This window comes from Macrobrachium rosenbergii, chromosome 6 (assembly GCF_040412425.1).
Source record: "Macrobrachium rosenbergii isolate ZJJX-2024 chromosome 6, ASM4041242v1, whole genome shotgun sequence".
Classification (NCBI taxonomy): domain Eukaryota; kingdom Metazoa; phylum Arthropoda; class Malacostraca; order Decapoda; family Palaemonidae; genus Macrobrachium; species Macrobrachium rosenbergii.
The window spans coordinates 37,305,737-37,333,046 of NC_089746.1; the positions used below are offsets into that span (position 1 = coordinate 37,305,737).

The following is a 27,310-nucleotide window of genomic DNA, read 5'->3' on the forward strand; positions in this document are numbered from 1 at the left end:
GCAAAAAGATTTATAAGGTAACTAAAAATGTTTAATATATTTACAAAAGATATTTCTGTTAATACATTTACAAAAGATATTTCTGTGCATGGCTAACGTACATGCAAAGTACAATTATTCGGCTTCAAAATGAGACCAAAACCAGTATTTTATCATGAAAAAATTTCAAATGGTTAAGAGAAAAACTTCTCTTGACATTACTTCATAACCTGTGATATACATCTGTACTGACCTGCTACAATGAAACTATGTTTTTGAGAGAGCTTATATTGTCGTGGGGACTGTATAGGTGTAGGCAAACTGGCAGAATCTGCCAATAGGGCTGACTTCTGAAATGGTGATTTATAAAAAAAGATTTTTTGCACTATGTATTATTGAATGTTTTTAATTTTCTGCATCCTCTTGGTATGGTATGGGTATGGTTGATTTACCGTAAAACTTGATATATATTACAGCTGGGTTGATGTCAGGTTCAGGGGCTCGAGGCTCAGTATCTGCAGCCTCATTAGTTGGAGGCTCCTCAACATGTACAAGAGATTCCATGATTGGTTCTCATATGATTGGTGCACAGAATTCTGAATCAAGTACAAATATAGCAGGCACTAGAGATCCAACTCTTACACAACTTCCCCTTTCATCACCACAGCATCATGGGATGGGACAGCCCTTGTCACCATCACATGGAAACCGGTAGGTTATCTATTTCTCTATTGCATTTACCCTGTCAAGTTAATGAATAGATTTTTAAAGATTTTGTAGTTCTTTATTAATTGTTATGCTGTTAAGTTTTACTCTGTTTATTATGGTGTAGTTTAACAAGACCTGAGTTACATTTGTAGATCTCAAACAAAAGATTTATTTGGATTAGAACTAAAATGTAGAGCAAGTTCAAGTTGAAGAAGTTGAAGAGCTGAGTGGGAGGTGACCAAAGGGAATTAATGAAAAGTAATGGGTAGAAAGCAGTGCAGTGGGGCTGAAGGGTCATTGCAAACATCTTTTAGTGCCAGTGATAGTGTGCTGTTTAAGGCTTATGTAGGGATACCCCCTTTGGGAGTGTTAATTAAGTGAGATGCTGACTTACATATTTGGTTATATACAATTCAATTATAATGGTGGCAGCAGTAGGAAATTAACATTATCAACAACCCTTGGAGTGCGCAGTTAATCTGAAAAAGTTACTTGCTTGTTTACTCTAAGTTTTCTATGAAAAAACAGGTTTTGATGTAGGAAAACCTATTTTTGGTAGTTGCTGTTGAGTTCTCAAGGAGTTACCTTCCATGGGTCTGTCAGAGCTCCATGGTGACCAAACTCATATCAAAGAATTCTCTTTTAGTTGGTCTCATGGCCAGGTATTGTGTCGTACAGTGCTCCCTCACTTTTTCATGGGGATAGGTTCCAGAACCCACTGCGGAAATGCAAAATCACCTCTAAGAATGCTTATAACTGCTTATAACTGCCAAATGCCCTGTACCCCTTGAATTAGTAGTTCAAACAAAAATATACCCCAAACCATCATCCCAGAACACCCTAAGCCATCTTAGATTAGTACCCTTTTACAAGTGTTACTTTTATGTATATACACCCCTAAAATGCTTATAGCAATGATTTATTAATTTTAAAAAATTAATATTAATGTAAACAAAGCAAAATATCTGCAAAATGTTTAATACAAATTAAATAAATCTATCTTACAGAACATTTGACAATTAATCAACTTACCCCAGTTTACATAAGCATAGCCATTTTCTCTCTTAGTATTGAAGTCGTCCCGTTTTGATATCCACTTATCGGCACTGATATTCATCAATTTCTGGTAATTGCCTATTTTCGGTTATCGTCAAGCTGTCGGGAACAGAACCCCTCCGATAACCAGGAACTGCCTATATCACTAATTCGCTTTTTTTTTTTTATTTTGTAGAGCAACACTTTATTCACTAATTACTATATTTTTTCATTTTGTGTTCATGACTAAATACAGGTTTTTATGATAAATAAAATTTACATTGTACTTACACTGTAGTAATGTTATCTACAAAATCCATGAATTGGTGAAGTTTCCCCCGCGTAAAAGTGAATACTGTAATGTGTTCCAGAAAAATCTGTGACAAAATGAAGCGTGAAAAAGTGGGGTAGCACTGTAATGATACAGTCGACCCCCACCTATTCGCAGTTCAAGATTTGTGGCTTCACCTGTTCACGGACTTTTCTGTGGAACCTATCTCCAAGTTATTTGCAGAAAATTCGCCTATTCGCGGATTTTTTCTTAGAGCAGTATTCTGTATTTTCATATTATTTTTGTGACTAAGTACTCTATGGCATTGTTCATAAACATTTTTTTATGATAAAATGGTGATTAACAGTAATAATTTTCAAATAATATTAAGTTTAATAATGTTAATTAATAAGTTTAAATAATAATGATAATAATGCTGTACTATACCTGTAATACTGTACTGTAATACATACAGGTAATAAGTACTACATGTACTGTAATTTTCGAATATTAATAATAAGATTAATAAGATTAAATAATAATAATACGTTATAGGAGCTTTAATGGCGTAACTTGATGTTGCATCAATCTACAGTGCCATAAGCGCTGTTAACTTGATACCTATTCTTGCCGTTAACACCGTCAGTGGCGCTGTAAAACGCCATTAACAGTGCTGTAAAACACCGTTAACTGTGCTGAAAAAGTGCTGTAAGATCAAATCCACCATAACTCAGTGTCTCTGTGAGTCGGTGACGCACTGTAATAATAATAATAATAGTAATAATAATAATAATAATAATAATAATAATAATAATAATAAAATTAAATCATATGGGTACAGTACTCACCAGTGATGAATGTTGATTAAAGATGATGATGAATTAGCTGTGCAGTCCAGTGAATGAAGATGAAGATATGACTGCACAACAAAGCAGGGGAGTTACATCTCCTCTGGGGGTACCTCTTCCCCTTCTTCAAGGATTGGGGAGGCACTTCTTCAGGCATTTGGGGGAGACTGGAGGATCCTTCTTCGTCTCCGTTTGATAAACATGCTGATGGGCATTTGCTGTCGCTGCTTCTCCATGCTGATGAGGGCGTGGTTATAGGATGCCATTGCTGCATCAAGGGCATTTGAACTCTTTATGGAGCGTTCCATTTAAGGATCCCATGCCGAAATCTCCTCCTTCAGCTCCTTTGTCATCCTCATAAGTTGGGACAGACATTCCAAAGACAGCCCTCATTCTCCTCCTTGTGTCCTGAACCTGGCGTGTCTTCTTCCTCGCTGGCAGACTTTGTTAGTTCTTCCAAATCCTGGTCCGTCAAAAGGTCAGAGTGGGCATCAATGAGGGTGCCTACTTCATCCTCAGTGATGTCATCATAGCCTTCTCCACCAAACATCCTCGCCAATACAACTGCCTTATCAATGGCTGAATGCTGAATTTCTTCAGGAGAGAAGCCCTTATAATTGTGCATGCACTCTGGCCACAACTTCTTTCAGCAGGCATTCAGGGTCTCCTTCTTCATGTCCTTCAACGATCGGTTGATGATGGTCAGACGTGGCGGTCATGAATAAATTCACTGTCAGCGTCCATTGCCTGAACAAGGTGGTCGAGGGAGTTCCAGGTGTAGAGTGCCTTGAAGGCATGGATCATGCCATGGTCCATAGGCTGGTGGAGAGAGGTGGTGTTGGCCGGGAAGAACTCGAGCAGGACTCCATCGTAATAAAGATCCACAGGGTGGCCACCAGCATTATCCATAATCAGCAACACCTTGAACTCTATGCCCAAGTCGTTTAGGTACTGTGCAGAGAAACACTCTTGAGTTGGAACCGTCTCTGAAACTGGTGGAACCACCCTTTGCTGTCCTGAAAACCTTGAGGAGCTGATGATGGTCCTGCTTGTGGCTCCTCTTCTTCTACTTCTTCTTCTTCATCTGCAGGTTCATCAAAACCTAAGAAGTCTGCTTCCCCTGTGTTATCGCTTTCCTCTACGTCGCCACCTTGCCTAACAGTCGAAAACTGCTGGTACAGTTGTCATGCCTTCTCGCGGATGATATTGCCGTTGAGGGGGATGTTGTTCTTCCAACAGTCGGTTATCCAATATGGTAATGCTGATTCCATCTTAACAGTTGTTTTATCACACATACTGTCAAAACTGTTTTTTCACCACCGAAGAAGCTAGCACTCAAGGCCTTTCTTATCTCCACCTCTTTCTTCTTGATGTAGGGTACGGTACACTCATTCATGCCAAAATGGCAGGCCACTGCTGCGTAACTGTTGCCTTCTTGTAACTTATTGAGAAGTTTTACCTTCTCCTTGAGCGTCATGACCTTCATCTGGCGCGTAGGCTGTTTGCCAGAATCCTTAGAAGGAGCATGGCATTTAGGAGGCATCTTAAGGCACAATTACACAGATTAACAGTGTGAACAAAGACATGGGAAGTATAGAGTAAATGACAAAGCACTTGCACAATGGAAGAATATGCTTTAAACTGGCAGAGATGCAGGCTCCGCACATCTCCTTGAGAAAAGTCTTGGGGCAGACATCCAATCAGTGCCAAGGGTACAACCAATGAGCATCAAGGAAAATGAATGGCACTCCTGGATTGGTTGCTTTGCAAACAAGAGCCAATAGCATGTCAAGTAGCATTGCACCTTGGGTACAGCATCCCAAGATGCATTTTCTTTTGCTAAAGCTTTGCAGATCGCTTGGCTTGGGTAGAAAATTTTTAAGAAAAAACATGTTATGGATATTTTGCTGTTTACATTAATATTTTATAGTACTGTAATACTTGAAAATTAGTAAATCTTTTTTTATTGTAAAAATGTATTTGGTCACAAAAATATATAGTAATATGAAAGTAGAACGACTGACAGTTCCATAGACATAAACATAGTCCCATCTTTCTACAAACTACCTACTTATTTTAGATATGCTCTACTATCATCCTAAAGCACTTTAATATAATTTCAAAATTGTCTTACAACACAGCAAAATATTTATAAAATGTACAGTTTGCACGGAATATTAGTGTTGTTATGGGCACTAGTACCCTGTACGGAAGTATGTACCATGTACAATATGATGTGCAATTGACCCAGCATCTCTGCCCAGCTTCTCAGTTCACTGTATGCCTCTAGAGCTCGTGTGTTGTGTACATTCGTAATGGTGCACATTCGTGTATCTTTTTGAATCATGCCCTAAGATGCCTCCTAAACTCCCTGCTTCTTCTAAGGCATCTGGACAAGAGCCTAAGTGCCAGAGGAAGATACAGGTAATGACCACTGGGGCGAAGGTAGATATGATTGTTATGTTAAGAGAGGGCAAAAGTCACTAAGAAATAGCAGCTTGTTATGGCATGACGTGTCGTCGCCATCACTGAGAAGGAATGTGAAGAGGGTAGGATGCTTGGGAAGGCCCTTGCTGGAGAAGAACTCGCCGCCTTCGTTCATGTACTGTCTATCCCACCGATGGAACAGGATTTTGAAGAATTTCATGGTCTGAACAAAATTCTTAAGACAGCCAGGCAGATGCAGACGATGATAGAGGTATGGGATGATTCTGAGGAAAGAGCCAAAAATTTTTCCCATGGCCTTAATGAGCTTATGCAGCCCTATCATAACACCTTGATGGACATGTTCAATTACCTCAATAAGGTGGTGCCTTCCAAAACCCCTGACTAAGTGCCTCCTGAAGCAGGGGAAGAGGCTCCCTCAGAGGAGAAGTAACTCCTATGCTTTGCTGTGCAGTCATATCTTCACCGTCATTCATCGGACTGCACAGCTAATTCATCATATCTTCAATCAACATAGATCACTAGTGAGTACAGTACCCATATGGTTTACGGACATACGCTTAATATTAAATATTTTTAATGTGCATATGTATTTTTGCTCTCTCTCTCTCTCTCTCTCTCTCTCTCTCTCTCTCTCTCTCTCTCTCTCTCTCTCTCTCTCTCTCTCTCTCTCTCTCTCTCTCTCTCTATTACATACCAATGTTTCCCCTGTAAAAGAAAATGGGACAGCTTGAATAGTAACCATGTGAAAGAAAATGTGTGTGCCTGAATACAGTACAGTATAGGTGGGACTTATTTCACATGTAGTTGTAAGCCATACGTATACAGTGCCCCCCGCCCCGTTTTTACACATTTCACATTTCTGCGTTTCATTTTGTTGCAGATTTTTGTGGAACACATCATTCACTTGTCTCTGGGGGAAATTTCACCAATTTGCAGATTTTCCTTTGTGCTGTATCTCTAAAATTATCACTAATTTGCTTTTTTTTGTAGGGCAACACTGTGTATTCACTAATTACTGTATTTTTTCATTAAATATATGTATACTGAGAGAGAGAGAGAGAGAGAGAGAGAGAGAGAGAGAGAGAGAGAGAGAGAGAGAGAGAGAGAGAGAGAGAGAGAGAATTACAAGGCATTGAAGGATCAGAATGTCTCAAAGACTTACTAATCCATCCGAGGAGACATCATGTGCTCACTTATCTGTAGGAGCAGGTTTTAGTGTTCATTCACAGTGTTCTAATGATTTTGTGTAGCTATCTTTTAAACTCTTCCACACTGTTGCTGTTTACAGCTTCTGGTGGCAGTTTATTCCAAGTGTCACATATCTTGTATATAAAGAAGTTGTCACAATGAGATGTGTTGTATCTCGTCAGTTCTAGTTTCCATCCATTATTTCTTGTTTGGTTTTTGTTTAATATGAAGAGGTTGCTGTTTACTTTTGTTATGCCTTTCAGTATTTTGAATGTTTCTGTTAGTTGTCCTCGCAATCATCGTGTTTCTAAGTCATACATGTTCAGGCTCTCTAGTCGTTTTTGGTAACCTGTTTGCCTGATGGATGGAATTAACTTTGTGGCTCTTGCTTGTACCCCTTCTAGTCTGTTTATGTCCTTTTTTAGTGTTGGTGACAAAACTGTACTGCATATTCAAGGTGAGGTTTAACTATTGATGTGTAGAGTTGAAGCACTGTTTCCTTGTTTCTGTATTTGAACTGCCTCTTTATGTATTCCACTAGTTTCTGTGCCTTCTTTTCAGTTTTTATGCATTGTGTTGTGAATTTTAAGTCCTTGGTAATAATGACTCCAAGTTCCTCCTCTTGTTCTACACTATTTATGTCATTCCCAAGCAGCATATAGTTGGCATGAGGGTTGTTTGTTTGTAATTGCAACACTTTACACTTATCAAAGTTAAATGGCATTTGCTAGCTTTTTGACTACTCTCCTATTTTCCTTAGATAATTTCTTGAACTTTTCACTGTATCTGGGTCTGCTGCATTTACACCTAGTTTGGTGTCATCTGCAAATTTGGCTATCCTGCTAGTTAAGCCTACATCAGTGTCATTAACTTAAATAAAAAACAAGAGCTGGCCAAGGACAGAACCCAGAGGAACTCCGTTTGTCACATCTGCCCATTCTGATTCTTCACCGTTTATTACAACTCTGTGTTTCTTCGATCCAGTCTGCTATTTCTCCTACAGTTCCTAAATCTTTAACCTTTGTCATTAGTTTCTTGTGTGGAACTTTGTCAAAGGCCTTTTGGAAATCTAAGTAGAGTATATATTGCTCTACTGTTGTCGTAAATACCAAACGTGTTGCGAAAAAACTCCAAGAGGTTTGATAGGCAGGATCTGTTTTGTCTGACGCTATGTTGACTGTTTAACAACAGGTTGTTTCTATCAATGTGATCCACAGTTTGATCTGCAATTATGGACTCAAAAATCTTACAAGGGATGATCATTAGATAGATTGGTCTATAATTTCCTGGCTCTTCTCTTGGACCTTTTTTGTAAACTGGTGGCACATTACCTAGTTTCCATCCTTTTGGTGCCTTTGGTTGTTCTGTGGTTTTTCTGTAGTGTTTATATAGGTGAGGAACTGTCTCGTATTTTTAACTCTTTATTTCTCTTGAGTGAATTCCATCTGGGCCAGGAGATTTGAAATTATTTAGTTTTTCTATTTTGTTTTTAACGTCTTCTGTTAATATTATTTTGCCAAGCGGTTCTGCTCCTTCATATTTAATAGCTGGTTCAGGGACTGAGGTAGTGTCTTCAATTGTGAAAACACTGGTAAAAAACTTATTCAATAACTCTGCTTTTTCCAAGTCTGAGTTCATTAGGTTTCCTCTGTTGTCTGTCAAGGGACCTATGCTATTTTTTATTGGCTTACTACTATTGACTTGCGCAAAGAATTCTTTTGGGTTTTCCTTACAGACTAATGCAACTCTCTTATCCTCATTTATCGTTGCATTTCTTACTAATCTGTTCACCATTCTACAGAGTTCTTTATGCCTGCTTGCTTCTTCTGGTTTGGGGTGTGGATTCATTGATTTGTGCAATCTGTCTCTTTCTCTTATTTTAATTTTGATTTCTTTGTTGAACCACTTAGGCTGAGAGTTGCCGTATGTTAGTATTTGCTTTAATGGTACACATCTGGAGCATTTTTCTGTGTATTCTTCTAGAAAGGCTTCCCAGTAGTTATCTATGTCTGTGTTCTTGTCATACTGTAGATTTTTAACATACTCCTTTAGTTTTTTTTAGGTCTCCTCAATGGTAGTCTAATATCTTTAGTATCTTCTTTCTTTTTTATGGTGAATATTAATATCCGGTTTGTTGTTCGAGCTCCAACGCAAAATTTACTCGAAACTATCATAAAAGGTGAGAAGTAAAACCAACAGCAATCCCTGTGCATATTTTTGAGCAAATAAATAAAAAGACGTCATGGGATACATTCCCCAGTCAAGTCTCAAGGCACACTGAACTCCCTCTGTCCTGTGCTGAGCTACTACAGTTGCCGTAAGTTATTTTAGACCATTGAAGTGATATGAACATCATTCCCGCTAAAGTCATCCAATCATATGGCACATAATATTAATACTGAAATGAGTTACCCTGTCCATCACTCAAAACCTGTTATACTGTAATACTCATATGATGATGCCCATCCATTATGGGTTAATATTTACAGGTGTATATTGACAGATTATAAACCCCAATATTTGAGTTCTTCTGAAATTTATTAAATGTAATCAGTACTTATGTTTTGTATGTGAAGGTTTTTAACCAACATGGGTAAATTTTACTCTTTGAATAACACTTATTATTTTTAAACAGGCCGATGACACTTTCTGATTTGGAAAACACAATGCAGAAGCAAATGCAGCCTGTGAGCCCACTTGGAGTAGAAGGTAGACGTTCGCAATTTGCGTCACTCAGAGATAAACAGACTTCATTCCAAAGTGATTTGTCAGGACTTTCCTTACAAAGCAGGTTAGTACTTAAATTGGAAGATTTCAGTATTGTCTTACCAGAGTTAATAATATGTGCAGAAATTTGTAACAGCATTTCAAGCATGTACTTAAAGCTTTAATGCCCACTAAACATGAAGATAAAAAAGTGTTTCCCTTTTGAAAGGAATGCCACATTTCATTGATATTATTTAACAAAATTTTAGGATGAAGAGATCTTTACTGCAGTCAGATTTTCCATAATGGATAAAGTAACTTTTAGTAAGTTCATAGCCAATTTTTTATGTGCAAATTTATCAAGCATTGATTATGTTTTTAATGGAGTAACTTCTTTTCAGTGATCAGACATATGCTGCATAATAGATTCAGAATGTTTTCTTAGTTTTGAAATGAGATCGTCTTGGCGTCTAATGAATAGATATGTAACAGGGTGCTTATTGCTAAGTGAGACTATGGTGCAGTAGACCTTGCTAGCTGAAGTGTAGGTTTTAAGTTATATGGATTCTGTTACAAATATGACATTTGGTTTTATTTGAAAATTCTACTGAAAGTGAAAACGGGTAGTGCTTATGATGTATTCATTACAATTACCATACTAAAGACAAAGAAATATGTCTCTAATAATCACAAGCATCTTTCCTCAGCATTTTACATAGCTTTACATGAAGCTACATGGATGGAGGTAATAACAGTAGTTTGCCACTCCTTTTAACTAATCTTTCTTGAACAGGTCAGTAGTGATAATAATGTATTTATAACTTCAGCTGATAGTCTGTTCCAAAATGAGGTTATCTTTTAAGTGATTAAATCCTCACAGTGTCTGGTGCTGAACTTTTATAGTTCGAGTTGCCATTTTTCAGATTAATTTGGGCTACTGTATTTTAGCCTCTTATGATATCTAGGGTTGAGGATATTAGTTTGTTTGCTTTTGCCTGTAATATTTCACATATTTCTCTGTCATTCCTCTTGGATGACAGGCTAATTGAAGAACATACTCTTAAGTGGGAAGTGTTTCCTTGTGTTTTTTGATCTTTCTTTTCAACCTCTATACTATACATTGTACATTGATTACAAGGTTGTAAGTCACTATTGACCGTATCTCCTTTCCAAATACAGTAAGTAGTTCTGGCATTCTTGGTTTTATAATTTATATGTTTGACTTTGCATTTATTAAATTTTGACGGAATTAGCCATTTTACTGACCAATCACAAATTTTTTCGAACTCTTCTTGCAGCTGTTGGTGTGTTGTTATTAGCATATATACTGTATATATAGATTTTTGTCATCAGCAGACTTGCTTAATTTGCTAGCCAGTTCCATGTCCATGTTATTTATGTAGATAGTGAAGAGCAAACAGGTAAACTTCAAGTCATGAGGCACACCACTCGTGACATTTTTACAATGAGATATCCAATTAATGACATGGTTGTTTTTTACTATTTAGCCAGTGTTCCATCCATTCTCTTACTTTATCTTTGATACGAAGATTCCGTAATTTTATTGTTAATGTTTTATGTGCCACCTTGTCAGAGATCTTCTGCAAAACCAGATAGATTATATCTATTATTCTGTTTTTATTAGTTTATATGTACCAAACATGATTGACACGTGACTTAGAGATTCAGGCTGCAAATGCAACCATCTTTGTGTGAACCACTAGAGGCCCTGTAGAGATTTGCAATTAGAAATAAGGTGTAAGTTTTTCAAAAGGAAACAAAATACTTGAGTTGAAAGCTTTGTTGGTGAAAAATATATAAGATACAAAGTAAATTTTGTAGTCAAAGAAGAAAAGATCACACAAAAAGACTACTTAGAACATAATTGTAAAGCAAAAGACATTATACGTTTATGGAAAATTTTCATGGCAATAGGAAAGTTAGTCTTAAATAGATATTCCCATTCATCAAGACTGGGAGCAAGTGGCAGTTACTGGATCCATTCATAACAGTTGACAGCTGGCTCTGATAAAAAGGTGATGAAGTAGAAGACTTGGTCACAGGAACAGAACATCCTTTTATGTTCAAGAGTCATTCTTCAAACTCCAAACCTAGTTATGTACAGAAATATGTAGACGGTATTAGATGTGACAGTGATTTGGATTGTTTTCAGCTTCTCTTGATTCTGAATGTAAGTGCCAAAGATATCAGTCCCAAATAGAGATTATGATCTTCAGACTACCTTTTATTGTACTAAAATGAGGGATAGTCATAAAAGTAGGACGGTTGAGATCTGACAGATGGTAATCTCTCTTTCAGGGAAACAAGAGACTGAAACAGAATATGTAATCTTGAAATTGTTGTAGCAGCTGCTTCTACTGTACATCAGAGTCAAATGTGTCCTCAATGGAACCCCTCATTTCGTCAAGGGAATCTGAATTGATGGTGGCTTTTACAGAGATGCATCTTAGACTCTTAATCTTAATAGTGTCTACTAAGCTTGCCGTGGGCACTATCTAGAACCATCTTGGCAAAAAGACACTACAATGTATTTTTTTCATTCCACTAGGCAAAAAAACTGGTATACTTCTGTATATGGATACTGCTTGTGGTGTCTCTTATGTAGTCAGTACTAAAAGTTCTTTATAGCAACCCTGTGGACTTGTCCACTCTGTAGGTAGGTTTGTCCTTCCTGAATCCTCAATTGCCAAAAACATTATCGTTCTACAGAATGAACTAGTGAACCAACATCATGTTGTTCATTTCACTCAAAGAAGTAATCTCTCCACTATGACTTAGTTTCTTACCCATCATAAACCTACTAGTAATATTCAGTAGTCTTTCCACCACCCTGAAGTCTCATAAGGTTTACCAGATGTAGCTGACCATTCTGTGGTGTATTGTAAGTCAGTGCAACGACACTTGTCATAATTCTTTGTTTTGTTTTACAAGGCAGGGGAAAAACAAAACCTGGACAATGGTTTAAGAATAAAATAGACAACACTTAGTTTCAGCGTCCAACTACAGAACTTGGCGACAATGGTGATCCTGGTTACTGACAAGTTTATTGAACATCTGCTATGAGTTGTAGTCTGTTATGCCAAGACTGTATGGTAAATTTGCCTGATTATTCTGACAAATTTTGCAGTGAGGCCATATTTCCTTACAAAGAAAGCCATTACAGGCAGTCCCCAGGTTATGTCAGGCTTGGGTTACATTGTTCTGGACTCATGGTAGTTGCCTCACGGCACCATTAACCCTGATTTTTTGGCGCCTTAGTGGATTTAGGGCACCGTTACCCAGGCTTACAGTGCTTATGGTGAGGTAACGGCGCATAAGTGCTGTTTATTGCCATTATAATTATGATGCTTTGGGTTACAGCAAATTTCAGCTTATGGTGCGCCACCAGGGACATAACCCATGCCTTAAACTGGGGACTGCCTGTACAGTGTATGAAGCTTCTGTAAGGGCTAAAATTCTTCAAGAAGCAAGAAGTTCCCTTTTCATCTTCCAACAGACAAGCCTGCATGTTGCAAAATTATACCTCATCACCAGACAGGAATGTACTAAGGAGGAATTAGGGAAGTCGACTAAAGTTCATAAGGCACAGAGACTGAGCCAGGTGAAGCAACAGATCCTTGGCCTTTGGAATGCTTTCAACATAGTCAGCCAACTTGAACCAGCTTACTCAGTAGAAAAGAATTCCTGCTCCTAACAGCTGACACCATCTGCTTCCGGGTGTCAAAATCTTTGTGAATACTTACAGAGGCACTGTACACAAGCTGAAACAAAGTGCTTTAAACAGCAATACCTTCTCTGCAATACACATAGGGAAACTTGCATTACAGAAATGTACTATTATGAGAAAAATGTCTCATGTATGTCCACTGAAACACTCGGTCATTCTTTTGGCAAGTCACTAAAACCATGTTGGAAAAAGCATGGGGATGGACGCATAAAATTGTTGAGTCTTGATAAGTCCAACATTGGAGGCCAATCTCCAGTTGCTTATGGCGTTAGGAAAAAGTCGGAGATAAAATCCCAGTGATTTACCGACACCTTCTCCATAGTATTCTCTCTATTTACAACCTCCTACTGAAGAACAAGATACTTCTGCTGGAGAAGACCCAAAGGAACAGTTATATGAGACTAAACAAGTAGAGGGGAACCCAAAATCATAACTGTCCTTCAGAACCTCCACCACTTGAGGTGTTGCTCCTAAGTGTCTCCAAGCATACCAGGAGACCTGCAATTGTCCTCCTACCAGAACCTGGGGGCTGACTGGACCCCTGAAAGGTATAAAATACGACTTGTGCCAATTTAGCCTCCCTTATCACCTTAAAGAGAATCAGGCTTAGAAGGTGACCCGAAGGAGAAACTAAAAAAGCTGCCATCTCTTGTGCAGAATAAGCCTTCTATGACAGATGGGAGCATAAGTATTCTCACTTTTCCCAAACCTAGTTAGTATAAGCATGAGAACATTAGCCTGCAGTGTCAGAAACAGGTTTGACTGCACAAGTTAAAAACTCTACCTAACTAAAATCCCACTGGTGCCAAAAACACTTGAAGCTAGTGCCACAAACTCCTTAAGCTGGTGCCACCTAAGCTGGTGCCACAAACACACTAAGCTGGTGCCTCAAGCTCTCAAAGCTGGCGCAGAGAAGAGGCAGTTATACCAAACAAAAGTTCAGTATAAGATAAAAACTTGAACAATCTAAACAGATACTTGGACAACAAACTCCATCTCGGCATGTCCAAAGCATTTGTCAGCTTCGAGTTCATCTCTTCAAAGGAATGAGACCAAGAAAGCTGAGTCTTCAACTGAAGACGGTTTTAGCAATGATAAAGTGCCTGTATCATAAGAGGTGGTTCTCCACAACTTCAAAAAAACCAGAAGACAAGTGCTGTCAGGCTTAAAGAACCTTTGTGCATCAAAGTACAGTATACGAGGAAACTTATGAAACGCACTCTAATTGAAGGAGAAAGCTTGAGTTCTCATTCTCCAAATACTTAATGGGCACTGAAATACTCGAAGACAAATGAGACTTACTTTCTACACGGCCTCGTTCCTTCACCACATGAGGATAACGTGAAGTGCAACGCTCCAGCAAGCGCCAACGAACCAAAGGGGTTTCCTCCGATTCAGATTCTACATCCACCAGAGGGCAACAGGAGGCAACAGTAGCCGAGTACCCGTAGCGTATCTGCCACTCAATGAAAGGGAGACAGGGAAATGCAATCTGAAGAGACTTATCTTAGTCAACACAAGTGAGCTGAGTGAAAGAAAATGAAGAGCCAAAGAAAATGGGAAATGTTGGGAGGCAGGGAAAGAGGACTTACAAAGACTCTCCTGCCTTGTCCGAAAGCGAGTCAACAGGCTTAGAGAGCATTCCCATATGACACATCCTTAGAAAACTAAGATACAGAAGGTACTGGAACCATGGTAGGATTAGAAAGAGAAACATTAATCGAGGCAGAAGTAAGAGATTCACCAATAGCGGAATAAGAAGAATGTACAGAGTGAACAAGTGTATCTCAACAGAGAAAGAGGAATAGCAGACAAGGATTTAGAATGAGCAATAGATGTAGAAGAGATTGGTTTAACAATTGACTGAGTTGACATGACATCAGGGTAAGTACAACTCACTACTGACACATTATTGTTAATAACACTGTATATACCTATAATTATAATAACACTGTATATACCTATATAATTATGTACAGTAGTCCTATTGGTGCTACCAACCTCATACTAGGTGCTGACGATAGTAGAAGTCACATATGTTGTGAAGATAGATGTTTACTAAAACAATCTTTCAGCTAGGCATTAAACAAGACTCAGAGCATGACAAATGAGAAGCAGGTGATGGAAGGCACAGAATCACATTGCCCCGAGAACTAACCTGGTTCCCTGGCAGTGGACTATTCCAGCTGTGGCAGGGCAATCATAGGCTTAGACTACAGATGGGCAAGGGCTCCAACCCTTACCTCTTATAGGGGAACACGAGAATGATTGCACACTATGGGGGGACACCTGGAGCGGTCCCGTAACCAAAATAAGGTTTACGTCCTGTTTTAACTTCTCATGTACTTTTCCTGAACTGAAAGGGGAGTGGAAGGCAAAACTAAAGAGGAAGTCTCAGTACTAACTAAAGCATTAGCAAAGGAAAAACTTAGACTGAGTAAGAATAGCTATAGACAAAGAACCTGGAGAAGGGGGAAAAATGATATGTTGGAGACCTGACTTAACCAATTGCTCTCACATTCTGTCTGCTTCCCTTCACTTCCTATACTAAGAAACTTAATCAGAAAGTCCTTTGAAAATCCCTGTTTCCTTGCATCTGAGCTGAAGATCACACTTATACCATTGTAGCCAGCACAAACAGTGTGTCTATCTCTTCAAAAATCAACATCCTGCTAACACAGTAATCATTCCTACAGAACCTGACATTCTTAGTCTTGATTCCAGTGGAAGGCATCCTATGAAAAATAAAAGAACAGTACTGTGAAAGCAGCAAACAGCCAAAACCATGAAATACCAACAAGCACTCATACACAGTGGCATCAAGGAGAATTCTGACGAGCAAAAATGTTTGAAACACATCTGGTGGAGAGCAGGTGTACTAGACAGTCATCTGGGCAGCCATTCGATCTTTTGTTTGAATGCCGACTCGCCTATCTTTAACAGTAGGCAAATTCATCCCAAATCAAAAATTCATGCACAGTATCAGTGTTATGCTTCCTCTTCTTTCCATACTGAACAGGGAGCATAAGTCTCCAAATTTATATGTGGATTTTTTAATACTTTATATTTCTTCTTTATTTTGTGGTTGATTTTGAAGTTCAGTTGGTCTTAAAGTGACAAATGTAAAAGCAGTAAGATCCAACCAGTATATCATAGGGATAGGTATGGAGGAGAATTTAAACTAGATAAAAATTTAGACAGTGGTATATAAGATACACTGTTAAGAAGACAATCCATTGCAATTAGGCCCAGTGGATGTTAAAACAAACCTTAATGCAGTGAGGCCCAATGGATGTTGCCACAGACCTCAAGTGCCATCTACAGTGGTCTTATGTAGGATAGGAACAGATTTTGAAAGTCGCAGTGGTCTATGTAGGATAGGAACAAATTTTGAAAGTTGGTATTGTATGTATTTTTGTACATTATTGACTACGTTGTGGAAGCTTTTTCAGTGTTTATGTTGTGCTTTCATACTGTGTAACTTTTGTTTTCTCTTCCAGGTCAAGTATTGATTCATTGTTAGATTCTCGGCAGGCGGATCCTGTTGATGTTTTATTAAGCCTGGGCTTTGGGGCTCAGTCACAAGAAGGGTTAGCTCGTATTCCAGAAAGATTTTTGAAGCCCTCTCAGGTATGTGAATTGCAATTGTGCTTTTTTCATTGCTACTCTTACCATATCAATCTATAGTAAAGTTTCATTTATGAATGTTTCAGTTATCAAAAGTCTTAAATACCTAGCTAAATTACAATATCTGCAGTGTTGTTGAATAGCCAGACTTGGTGCTAAATCTGATGGTTCCAGAGTTTCTGCACTTCCTACCACCTGTCTACCTTTTATGAGTTCATACATAAGCAGTCATATTAAAAGTACTATGATTTATGTATTGGGTTATTATATGTAATGGCAGGACAGGGCTATATTTCCTTTCCACGGCTTCCTAATGAAAAAAAAGCATAGAACAAAAGTTGTTCATCATGTGCAAAACCACTGGAAAAACCACTTACCTGGTCAATTTCCCTCAAATCGTTGAACAGCAGAAAAGTAAATTTTGCGAATTCCCAAGTTGACATGAACCCTGCTCCCATAGTTTTTAAGAATGCCTTTATGTCTCAACCCTCTCACCTCATACTTCCTAAGGTTGCCATAATGTGGCACCCCAACCTGAGGGAAATTAAAACCCGTCCAGTTGTATGCCCAGTTGACCCAGGTCTTGCCTTAAATAATTCTAGCTAATCAGAATGCTGTATATCTGCTGGGTAAGATTCATATGCTCTGACCCATGTTTACCCGTTCTTTCCTGTTTCCACCATGAAAATGGATAGTCATGATGTTATTCTGTTCCATGAGTTTGCAACTTTTGAGTGAATTCAACTCGTCAGGTGTAATATTATTGTATTGTCCAGCTTGTTTCAATATCTTACAAACCTCACTTAACACTATAACTGGCTTTACCAAGAGGGATTACTTAGCGATTTCTTGGGTGATTATAACTTGTGTAACATCAGAGAAAGGGATATTTGTGATTGATGGTCCTAGCTCCTATACCAGCCAACCAACATTCATATGGCTATGTAATAATGGGGAGTGTTGAAAGAAGTCATCAGTTGGGCATGGGTCTTTCTTTTAGGGACCAAAATTGTCTCTGAGATTGATGATGATTCTCATATTTTGTTTGCAAAGAAAGTACAGTATCTTGATTTCTGGTCAAAAGGAGTTGTTGATCTTGTACCGGACATGATGGTCAGCTGGTACAATTTGTCATGACTTGTACAGGCAGTTCCTGGTTATCGGCAGGCTTGGTTATCGGTGATCCAGTTTTTCGGCGCTTGTCTAACAACGAGAATTGGCAATTTTCAGCGCTGACATTCACCGATTTGCACTTATCGGCACCGATAGATACCTAAGAGAGGCACTGATAGATGCCTGACAGAGGGGCCAATAACTGAAAATCTGCAATTTTCGGTGGTTATTGGTGCTACTAAGTACCGAAAATCGCCAGTTTTCGGTTATCTGCGATTTTCATTTATCGTCACATTGTCGGAACGGAACCCCTGCTGATAATTGGGGACTGCCTGTATTGTGAGATCTTGCTGGCTGAAAACAAGAAAATTGGTAGAATGATGTTGAGATTGACAAAAGTAACTTTGGGTACAGATGTACAACTGTGGCTGTAAGGTAGATGACAGTAACATTGACTGACAAACATGCAAGACTTTTATCAAAGTTGTTCTATACCGCTCTGCTGAAAATGTTCCCTTTGTTGTACAATGTATTTCCAGAAACCGTTATCACATCTGATTGCTGGAAGGCATTCAGTAGTATTCAAGACCATTGTTTTGGGCATATGTTAGTTAATCTTAGTGTTAACTTTGCTAGTCCGAGCAACCCAAGTGCTCAGACGAACACCATAGAGTTACAGTGGTGCTTTCCCAAAAGGAGCATACTGCCAGGGAGAGTGTGCAGAAAGAACTTTGCAGAAATTATTTTTTTTATACAGTACTGTGCCCAGAAGTGACATCTTGAGTGTGCTCTGTGTCTAATTTGGGTATTTCTGGAATTATTAAAGCATGTTTACCTACTTAAAAGATACCTGACTCCCCTCCCCACACCAATTTACCCACTTAATTGAAGATGATGCAACTTTGGCCCAGCACTTCTGGTTAAGTGAATGGCCAAACAATTTGAGGAAGCTGAGGCTTGATCCCCTAGGATCGAATCTCGGCGATTTAGGATAAGTTAAGCCATTCACTTGTTTTGTTTTAGGTAGCTGCATGGTAAAAAGTGAGGATTTTGACCACTACCACTAATGGGTAGCGTAAGCCAGTTCACATGCTTGATGTTCAACATTTCATGATGACCTACTAATGTTAAAGGGTAGCCTAGACCAGTCCATATGTTCACTGCTCAGTGCTTGCCCCTTAACCAAGTCAGGGCATGGTGTCTTAAGTCAGGATAGGAAGGTAAGGTCTGGTCAGGTTAGGGCATGATGCCCAAGGAAAGGTTAGGTTAAGGTTTTTTTTTGACAGGTTGTAGTCAGTGGTGGACCATGTGTCCGAACTGAAACATAGACCCGCTGATCTATATTCTTATTCTGTGGTCAAGAATACAGAATGATGGGACAATACTCCCCATATGTATGATTTCATAAATATGCACTATTTTACATTGTTTGGGTCTTGAACAGCTGTTCAACATCCTTTTGTAAAGACCAAGAATGCAAAATGGCAGCCCAAGGCATTGTTTATGTCATTTCAGTCAAGCTCTAGCAAAAAAACCGTTTTATGCAGTTTTTCATCAATTTTTTGGTCTGCATAACCTTTTCCCACTATTCTGTTAAGGGTCCATGAATTGTTCTTTCCTGCTGTCCAGTAATTTAAGTGAAAATGTGCTTTTTCTCTGAAGTAAAACATTTTAATATGCTTGATTATTATTGTAAATGATTTGAAGAATATAGTTAAAGCCTCAGCTTCTTATAGTTATGATATCAAAACTTCATGCTTGAAGATGCTTGAACTTTTGAACTTGTGATTTAGGAAAAAGCCAGGAATATTGTGTAATTAGCCCTTGACTCATCCATATTCATTGGTATAATGCTGTGCCTCCTGAGAACAACTGATATCACTTTGCACACCTGCTTTTCTGTAGGCTGTGACAAAAGACTGTTTTAAACTGTGTTTGCTTTGCTGTATAAAACTCTTTGTTAATTATTACATATATAGTATTTGTTTTGAGCTTAGACATGACATTATTAAGCTCTATATCTCAAGAACAACTGATGCCAATAATTTGTACAGAGGTAAGGCTGTGGTTGGTTTTATTGCAAGTACAATGAAAACATTGTACATATAGTATTTTTTTAATAATTTTGTCACTTTGCTTCCTATGTCTATTGTATAAAGTCAGTAAATATAAAGTTAATAGCATACAGTGTAGAACTTTTAAGTAATAAAGCAGTTGTGTGTTTTTGTAACTATGGTTTTTACAACTATGTTGCAACATGCCATATTTCCAATGCAAGTAGCAGGTCCATAAAAAATAGTGATTTGGAATAATTATTTCCCTAACCATGGCACTGATTGATGTTTTAAAACCCATTTCAACTGAAAACAATAAGTTTTTAATCTAGCATTAGTAATATCATTTACTAGAATCTTGAGAAGTTATGGTCTTGTATTTTGTCAAGATACTCTATCTAAACTTCACAAACATCAAAAGAAAAAACGTTTCCCTCCCAAGTATCAGGGAGAGGGACATCCTCAACTAGGTGCTTAGCTTCTAAAGCTTAATGAAGCAGTTCAGTGTCAATAAAAAACTTTGCCAGAAAAAAAGAGATGGGGGGGGGGCCACAGACTAAAAAATATATGTACAGTAATAGTACACTACTTTACAAAGTGCAGTACTGTACTGCATTCAGTAATAAAAAAAAATACTGTACATATACACACATATGCAGACAAAAAAAAAAAGAGTCGCAAAGGCTGTAGACAAGTGTAAATTTGTTGCTGTTTGGTTGTAGATGTACTTATTATGGAAAAAGCTGAACCATATTGATTTGCTTGCTTTCCTGTTGTAAATCAATTTATATGGAAAGATGAACTTTAGCAAAGGAAAATTCAACAGAACTCCCCAAAGGTAGAAGCTGACTTCATTAGGTGTTTAGAGTTTCCTACTTGCATTGTAAAAGACTGGCAGGGATCTAGTATACCACTAAATAGTCAGGCATAAGAAAACCTGTCAGTGTAGCAAAAATCATTAGTTATGCTTTGGATTAATATCTACAATAATTTTCAGTAATGCCTATGTTGCCCATGTTTTGAGTTGCTTCAAAGTGTGTAATCCTGTTAAGTCTATCCTTGCCTTGCCACTTTTGTCTTCACTGGTGCATATAGCTCTTTGCCTTTTCATTATTAGTTATAAAAGCACTTATAACAACTTTTTGAGGTTGCAGAGGCAGAAGAGTTACGCCTGGTTTTTCCCCTTTTAAAGGTGGCTGTTGTCACTGGGTAGGCAAGACAAGTGCCCCAGCAGTATTTTCCATAAGTCATTTTGAAATGGTTTACTCCAAGTTCCAGCAAATAAACCTATGTAAAATATTTCAGGTTGAATTGTATGCTTTGGAGGAAAATGTGAATTAAGTAATTAGAAATTATCCTGTCTTTTAGATTTTAATTTATGATTATAAGTTTAGTAGTGGTAACGTAGCACTCACAATTTCATAATATGTGAGTTAAAATAATTGACAAGTGGTTAGCCATGTATAACCAGTAGTATTGGAATTTACAGGTCCGGGGGAACAACATCGATGAATTCATCAGATCAGAGGACGAGTTTTCAGATATGATGGAATCAGCTGAATGGATGCCTGGCCTAGACCCTCAGGGTGAGTACAGTACTGTATGCTTTTTCTTTGATTATTTGGGTCAGTATATTTGCTTGTGCAGTATCTTCACAGGGAAGATGGAATTTGCTCATGATTAAGATTTTTATTTAGGATAACAAGAGTTTTTGCAAGAAGCAACTGGAAAATGTTTTTCGTTTTGCTCATTGCAAAAGAATTTTTTTTTACAAAAAATTGCGGTAGTAACAGTATACCATGTATGAAATTGCTTAAAGGTGTACTATTGAATATTAAAAAAAAAAAATGGATAAGTAAAAAATATATCCATTTTTAGAAGCCTTTTCAGCATTATAGTACTCTAATGAAAATATGCCATGTACATAATACATTAAGTAGCTTCAGACTGATTTTGATAAGTGAATAAATGTACTGTATGTAATATGTAACAGATTTGAAGAACTGTAACCAGGATTAACATAAACGCTGATACAGATAAATTAATGCCGATTTGAAATTTAAGTAATTGAATGTGGTTATGCCTTGCATATAATCTTCAGTCTGAAGCTTCTTGTGCAATATAAACATATCACCATAAATTACCCACTTGCATTTGTAACATTGCCCTACGTTAAGGGAGGTTTAAAATAAACATGAGTATCATTGTTTTGTGGTTTTTGTTCATTCTTACCTAATTTTTTATGTTTTTATGTACCCTTTTGCTGTTCCTAATAATTTATGGTAAATGGACTTGTACTGATTGTTGCACTGTACAGTAAAGCATGAATTTAGGTTTAAATCCTGATTTTACATTGAAATATGAAAACACTGTTGAATTATGCTTTAAAACTTAGAAAATAATAGGTATGATAACTTTTTATGGAAGTGTCATATCTTATTTATTTTTGTGGTGAAAAGGCACAAGCTAATTAATAACATTCAATAAGTTAATATATGTTGATTAATAAAATTTTTAAAATTAATATGCTGATGGGATGTGCCTTTAATCTCAAAGCAGAAAAGAATGAATTTATTTTTTGAATGCTTGTACCCTACAGTTTTTTCAAGGCATTAAAGCTTTTTTAGATGTTTAAAATGGGCATACCATGGTTGTGTAACAGTTTTGCAGAATTTCATCTGGATGTATAATAAAGTTGTTTGTGTGATAACATAAATTATTGAGGCTCTGAGGATGATTGATACTGTAATTGAATGTATGGGGTATTTTGAGCAGAATTCACAAAGCTAGAAGTAATAAACATCAGGGTTCTGGGCTTCTTGGTATTTAAAGGATAAAACAGATATGCTTTGCAAAATATAATACAAGGGTTTTTGGAAATTTAATGTCAGTGACGGATGGGTAATAAATGAAATGGTTGAAACTTTATGAATGCAACATAATTAAGTTATCTACAGTGTTGTATAGGCAGTTTAATATACCCTAAGTATTGAAACGATAAAACTGTAACTTCAGTTGCCTCCAGACTCCATGTACAGTAGTTTGAAATATGACTGGCAACATTCATTTTAAACCCAAGGGAATTACTCTGTTCTGAAATTTGTGTGTATATGAATATAATTATGCTGTGCAACATATATGTATAAAATTAGAAGACTCAGAATGAAAGGACTTCATTGATTTTGCATAAGCAGTGTTATACAGGTACAGGTAAATATTTGCAGTGGATGTTGTTGAAACTGAGCGCTGGGAAGCAAATTTGTTGTACTTTTTTAAAGTTAATGTTTTTAGAAAGTTAATAATAAATACAGCTTATAGTAGACACATTTTGGGTACTGCTACTAATGGTGCTAAACTAAGTTATCCTGATTTTTTTTTTTTTGATAGACATGATGTTTAATCTCTGAATTCTTTTTGTCACTTGTTTTCTTATATATATATATATATATATATATATATATATATATATATATATATATATATATATATATATATATATATATATATATATATATATATATGCCATTAAAAAATTATACATAATATAAATAATTACCTTAGTAGCTTCACCATTTTTACCACCCAGTCATAAAAGCATTGTATGCTGTGCATAGCTTTAGATTTTATATACCTCTTAGAAGCTTTTACATTTGCCTTGTTTGCATGACATGTTTAGAGTATGTTTGAGTCATGATGTGAAGAGTTGAACATGTGTGTGTGTGTGTATATATATATGTATATATATATATATATATATATATATATATATATATATATATATATATATATATATATATATATATATATATATATATATATATATATATATATATATATATATATATATATATATATATATATATATATATATATATATGTGTGTTTATGTGTGTTTATATAGTGTGTGTGTTTGTGTATGTGGTGTGTTTGAGTATATATATATTTCAGTATACAGTACTGTAAATTTATACTCGTGTATCATGCGACTTTTAAAGACCTAATTTTGAAGCTAATTTTAAGGTCACATCATACACAAGATATGAAATTAGTGAATGTGCTGCATCTTTTCCATTGTTTACATTTATAAGATGTTTAGCGGATCGAGACTACCGTCTGTGCTTTCCAAATCGGCTGATTGCGGTAAACTACAGAAGGAAAACAATGGATCTTGTAAAAAGTTATGCTTTACTTCACTGTATCCAGTAATATTGTATGTACAGTATTCTCATCTTACTATTGTATGTATTCTCATATTACTGTTACAGTACTATCATATTACTCATATTACTATAAAATACAAACATAGCAATCATGCACCATTTGCATTAATGTTTAGCTCTTCTAGACTAGGTAACCATTTATAATTTCCAAATTAGTTGATTAAGGCAAACTACCAAAGGATTTTTTTTTTACTTACTAAAAGAAACAATTATTACTTGAACTTATTTTTAATTTAGCATACAAATGTAAATAAACATTTATCTAAGTAAAAAATATGCATACAATTATTAATAAACTAAAATCCTCCAAAGTCGCTCTGCGTGTCCGTATAGTTATGCAAGGCTTTGAATTCTTCGTCGCTGTGGCAGTCGTCATACTGATCATCTTCCAAGTCTTTGATAATTTCATCCTCTTCTACATCCTCATATAAGGCATCATCTTCACTTCCAGCCAAAGCATTTGCTATTCCATGTTTTTTTACATGCTTTAACTATCAAATTTGTATCTATCTCAGTCCACGATTCTTTCACCTACAAACACAGTACTGTAGAGGCATCTGGAGCTTTCATCCTCCCTCCTTTTGTAAATGTTTTCTCCTCTTCCAGCATCTATTCATTTCATTTCTTTAGGATGTTATCTTTAAATGGCTTATTGACGGATATGTCGAGAGGTTGAACAATGCTGGTCAAACCACCGGGACAGCTACATCGGTGTTTGTCTCTCAAACAGCTTTTAAAACCAAGTCCACTAGATGTGACCAAAACTTATCCCAAACAAGTCAACTTTTTTCTTGCTGCAAACCACCTGGCCTTGATGCCCAAACTCTCGTTAGCCAGATCTTTCAGCCATCATCGTTCATCCATCTTTTATCGTGAAAGTTTCGTGAGCTGTTTCTCATTTGGTGGTTTTTGGCTGTATGCTTTTACTCAATAGTATAGGGTTACTAATAGAAGATGGGATAAAGAGATGGAGGAAAAGAGGTTAGTCTATTGTAATTTGGTCTCTCAAAAAAGGAACTTGTATGATACATGAGATACATGATAAAATTGGGTGAAAATTTGGGGGTCGCATGATATGCGAGATCGTGCGATACAAGAATATTGAATATATACTGTATATACTGCATATATACAGTATACAGTAAACCCCAAATTGCAGGCGATGGGTACCACAACCCCATGAATAGTTAAAATCTGTGAATAGTTAACACTCCCTCTAAAAATGCTTGAAAGTTCAAATGTATACCTTAAACTAGCATCCTACATCAAATATACCTTACATACCTTAAGGGGATCGGCCGGTTTCCCACTTTTTTAATGACAGGTTGTTGATATATAGGGGGTTTGTTTAAGGACATTATGTGGAACTTCTGGGGAAAAATTTTTGGTCAATGACCTTAGGTTTTGTGACGCCAGAGCGATTTTTGGCCAAAATTGGCCATTTTCAAAATACATCTTCTCCTTTGCTTTTAGTTTTTAAGGGATGGGATTTGAACCACGTATAAAACACATATGAACCTTCAATAAAATGCCAGGTATTTTTGATTTTTCAATTCTTCTTCGAGATATGAATTTTTTTCTTTTTTATGAAATTTTCCCCGGAAAAATTACAGAAAAAAAATTACCAAAAATCAGCAACTCATAATATTAAAAATCCCCGGCATTTTATTAACCCTTAAACGCCTACTGGACGTATCATACGTCGACTAAAATTGTCTGTTGGGTGCCAAGTGGACGTACCGTATGTCGACTACAAAAAATTTCAACCTTCGGTCAACTTTGACTCGACCAAAATGATCGAAAAACGCAATTGCATTCTAGTAATATTCAATAATTTACCTTCATTTTGCAACAAATTGGAAGTCTCTAGCACAATATTTCGATTTATGGTGAATTTTTGAAAAAAACTTTTTCCTTACGTCCGCGCTGTAACTCGGCTGAAAATTTCAGAAATTCTTTCGTCATTTTGTTGTAATTTTTGCACTGTTTTATATTAGCCGTTACGTAAAGTTTTATATATGAAAATGTGGGCAATTTCATGTAAAATACAACAAAATACAACCCATGGTTGTAGCTTTTATCAGTTTTGAAGTATTTTCATATAAATCTCGATAACTGCCAAAATTTCAACCTTCGGTCAACTTTGACTCGACCGAAATGGTAAAAAAACGCAATTGTAAGCTAAAAATCTTACATTCTAGTAATACTCAATCATTTAACTTCATTTTGCAACAAATTGGAAGTCTCTAGCACAATATTTCGATTTATGATGAATTTTTAAAAAAACTTTTTCCTTACGTCCGCACCAGAAATTCTTTAAATCACGTTGTTGTAATGTTTGCACCATTTTATATTAGTCGTTACATAAAGTTTTATATATGGAAATGTGCGCAATTTCATGTAGAATACAACAGAAAATAACTCATGGTTGTAGCTTTTATCAGTGTTGAAATATTTTCATATAAATCACAATAACAGCCAAAATTTCAACCTTCGGTCAACTTTAACTCGACCAAAATGGTAAAAAAACGCAATTATAAGCTAAAACTCTTACATTCTAGTAATATTCAATCATGTACCTTCATTTTGCAACAAACTGGAAGTCTCTAGCACAATATTTCGATTTATGGTGAATTTTTGAAAAAAAAAAAACTCCTTACGTCTGCTCGCGATAACTCGGCCGAACATCTCTGAAATTCTTTCGTCACGTTGTCGTAATGTTTGCATCGTTTTACATTAGTCGTTACATAAACTTTTATATATGAAAATGTGGGCAATTTCATGTAGAATACAACGGAAAATAATTCATGGTTGTAGCTTTTATCACTTTTGAAATATTTTCACATAAATCACGATAACTGCCAAAATTTCAACCTTCGGTCAATTTTAACTCGACCGAAATGGTCGAAAAACGCAATTGTAAGCTAAAATTCTTACATTCTAGTAATATTCAATCATTTACCTTTATTTTACAATAAATTGGAAGTCTCTAGCACAATATTTCGATTTATGGTGAATTTTTGAAAAAAACATTTTCCTTACGTCCGCGCGGTAACTCGGCTGAACATCTCAGAAATTCTTTTGTCACGTTGTCGTAATGTTTGCACCGTTTTATATTAGTCGTTACATAAACTTTTATATATGAAAATGTGCGCAATGTCATTTAGAATACAACAGAAGATAAATTATGGTTGTAGCTTTTATCAGTTTTGAAATATTTTCATATAAATTACGATAAATAGAAAAAATTTGACCTTCGGTCAAATTTAACTCGACCGAAATGGTCGAAAACTGCAATTGTAAGCTAAAACACTTAAAGTCTAGTAATATTCAATCAATTAGCTTCATTTTTCAACAAACGGGAA

At 36.5% G+C, this 27,310-nt stretch overlaps 1 protein-coding gene across 1 annotated transcript in view; it reads left to right on the forward strand.

The window, feature by feature from the left end:
- The window catches only part of LOC136839449 (uro-adherence factor A-like), a 296,005-nt gene that overhangs the window by 105,323 nt on the left and 163,372 nt on the right, over nucleotides 1-27,310 (forward strand). Inside the window, exons 5-8 of the mRNA XM_067105505.1 lie at nucleotides 456-690; nucleotides 9,113-9,268; nucleotides 16,432-16,561; nucleotides 21,215-21,311. Coding sequence (XP_066961606.1) covers nucleotides 456-690; nucleotides 9,113-9,268; nucleotides 16,432-16,561; nucleotides 21,215-21,311 — 618 coding nt within the window. The remainder of the gene's footprint in view (nucleotides 1-455; nucleotides 691-9,112; nucleotides 9,269-16,431; nucleotides 16,562-21,214; nucleotides 21,312-27,310) is intronic.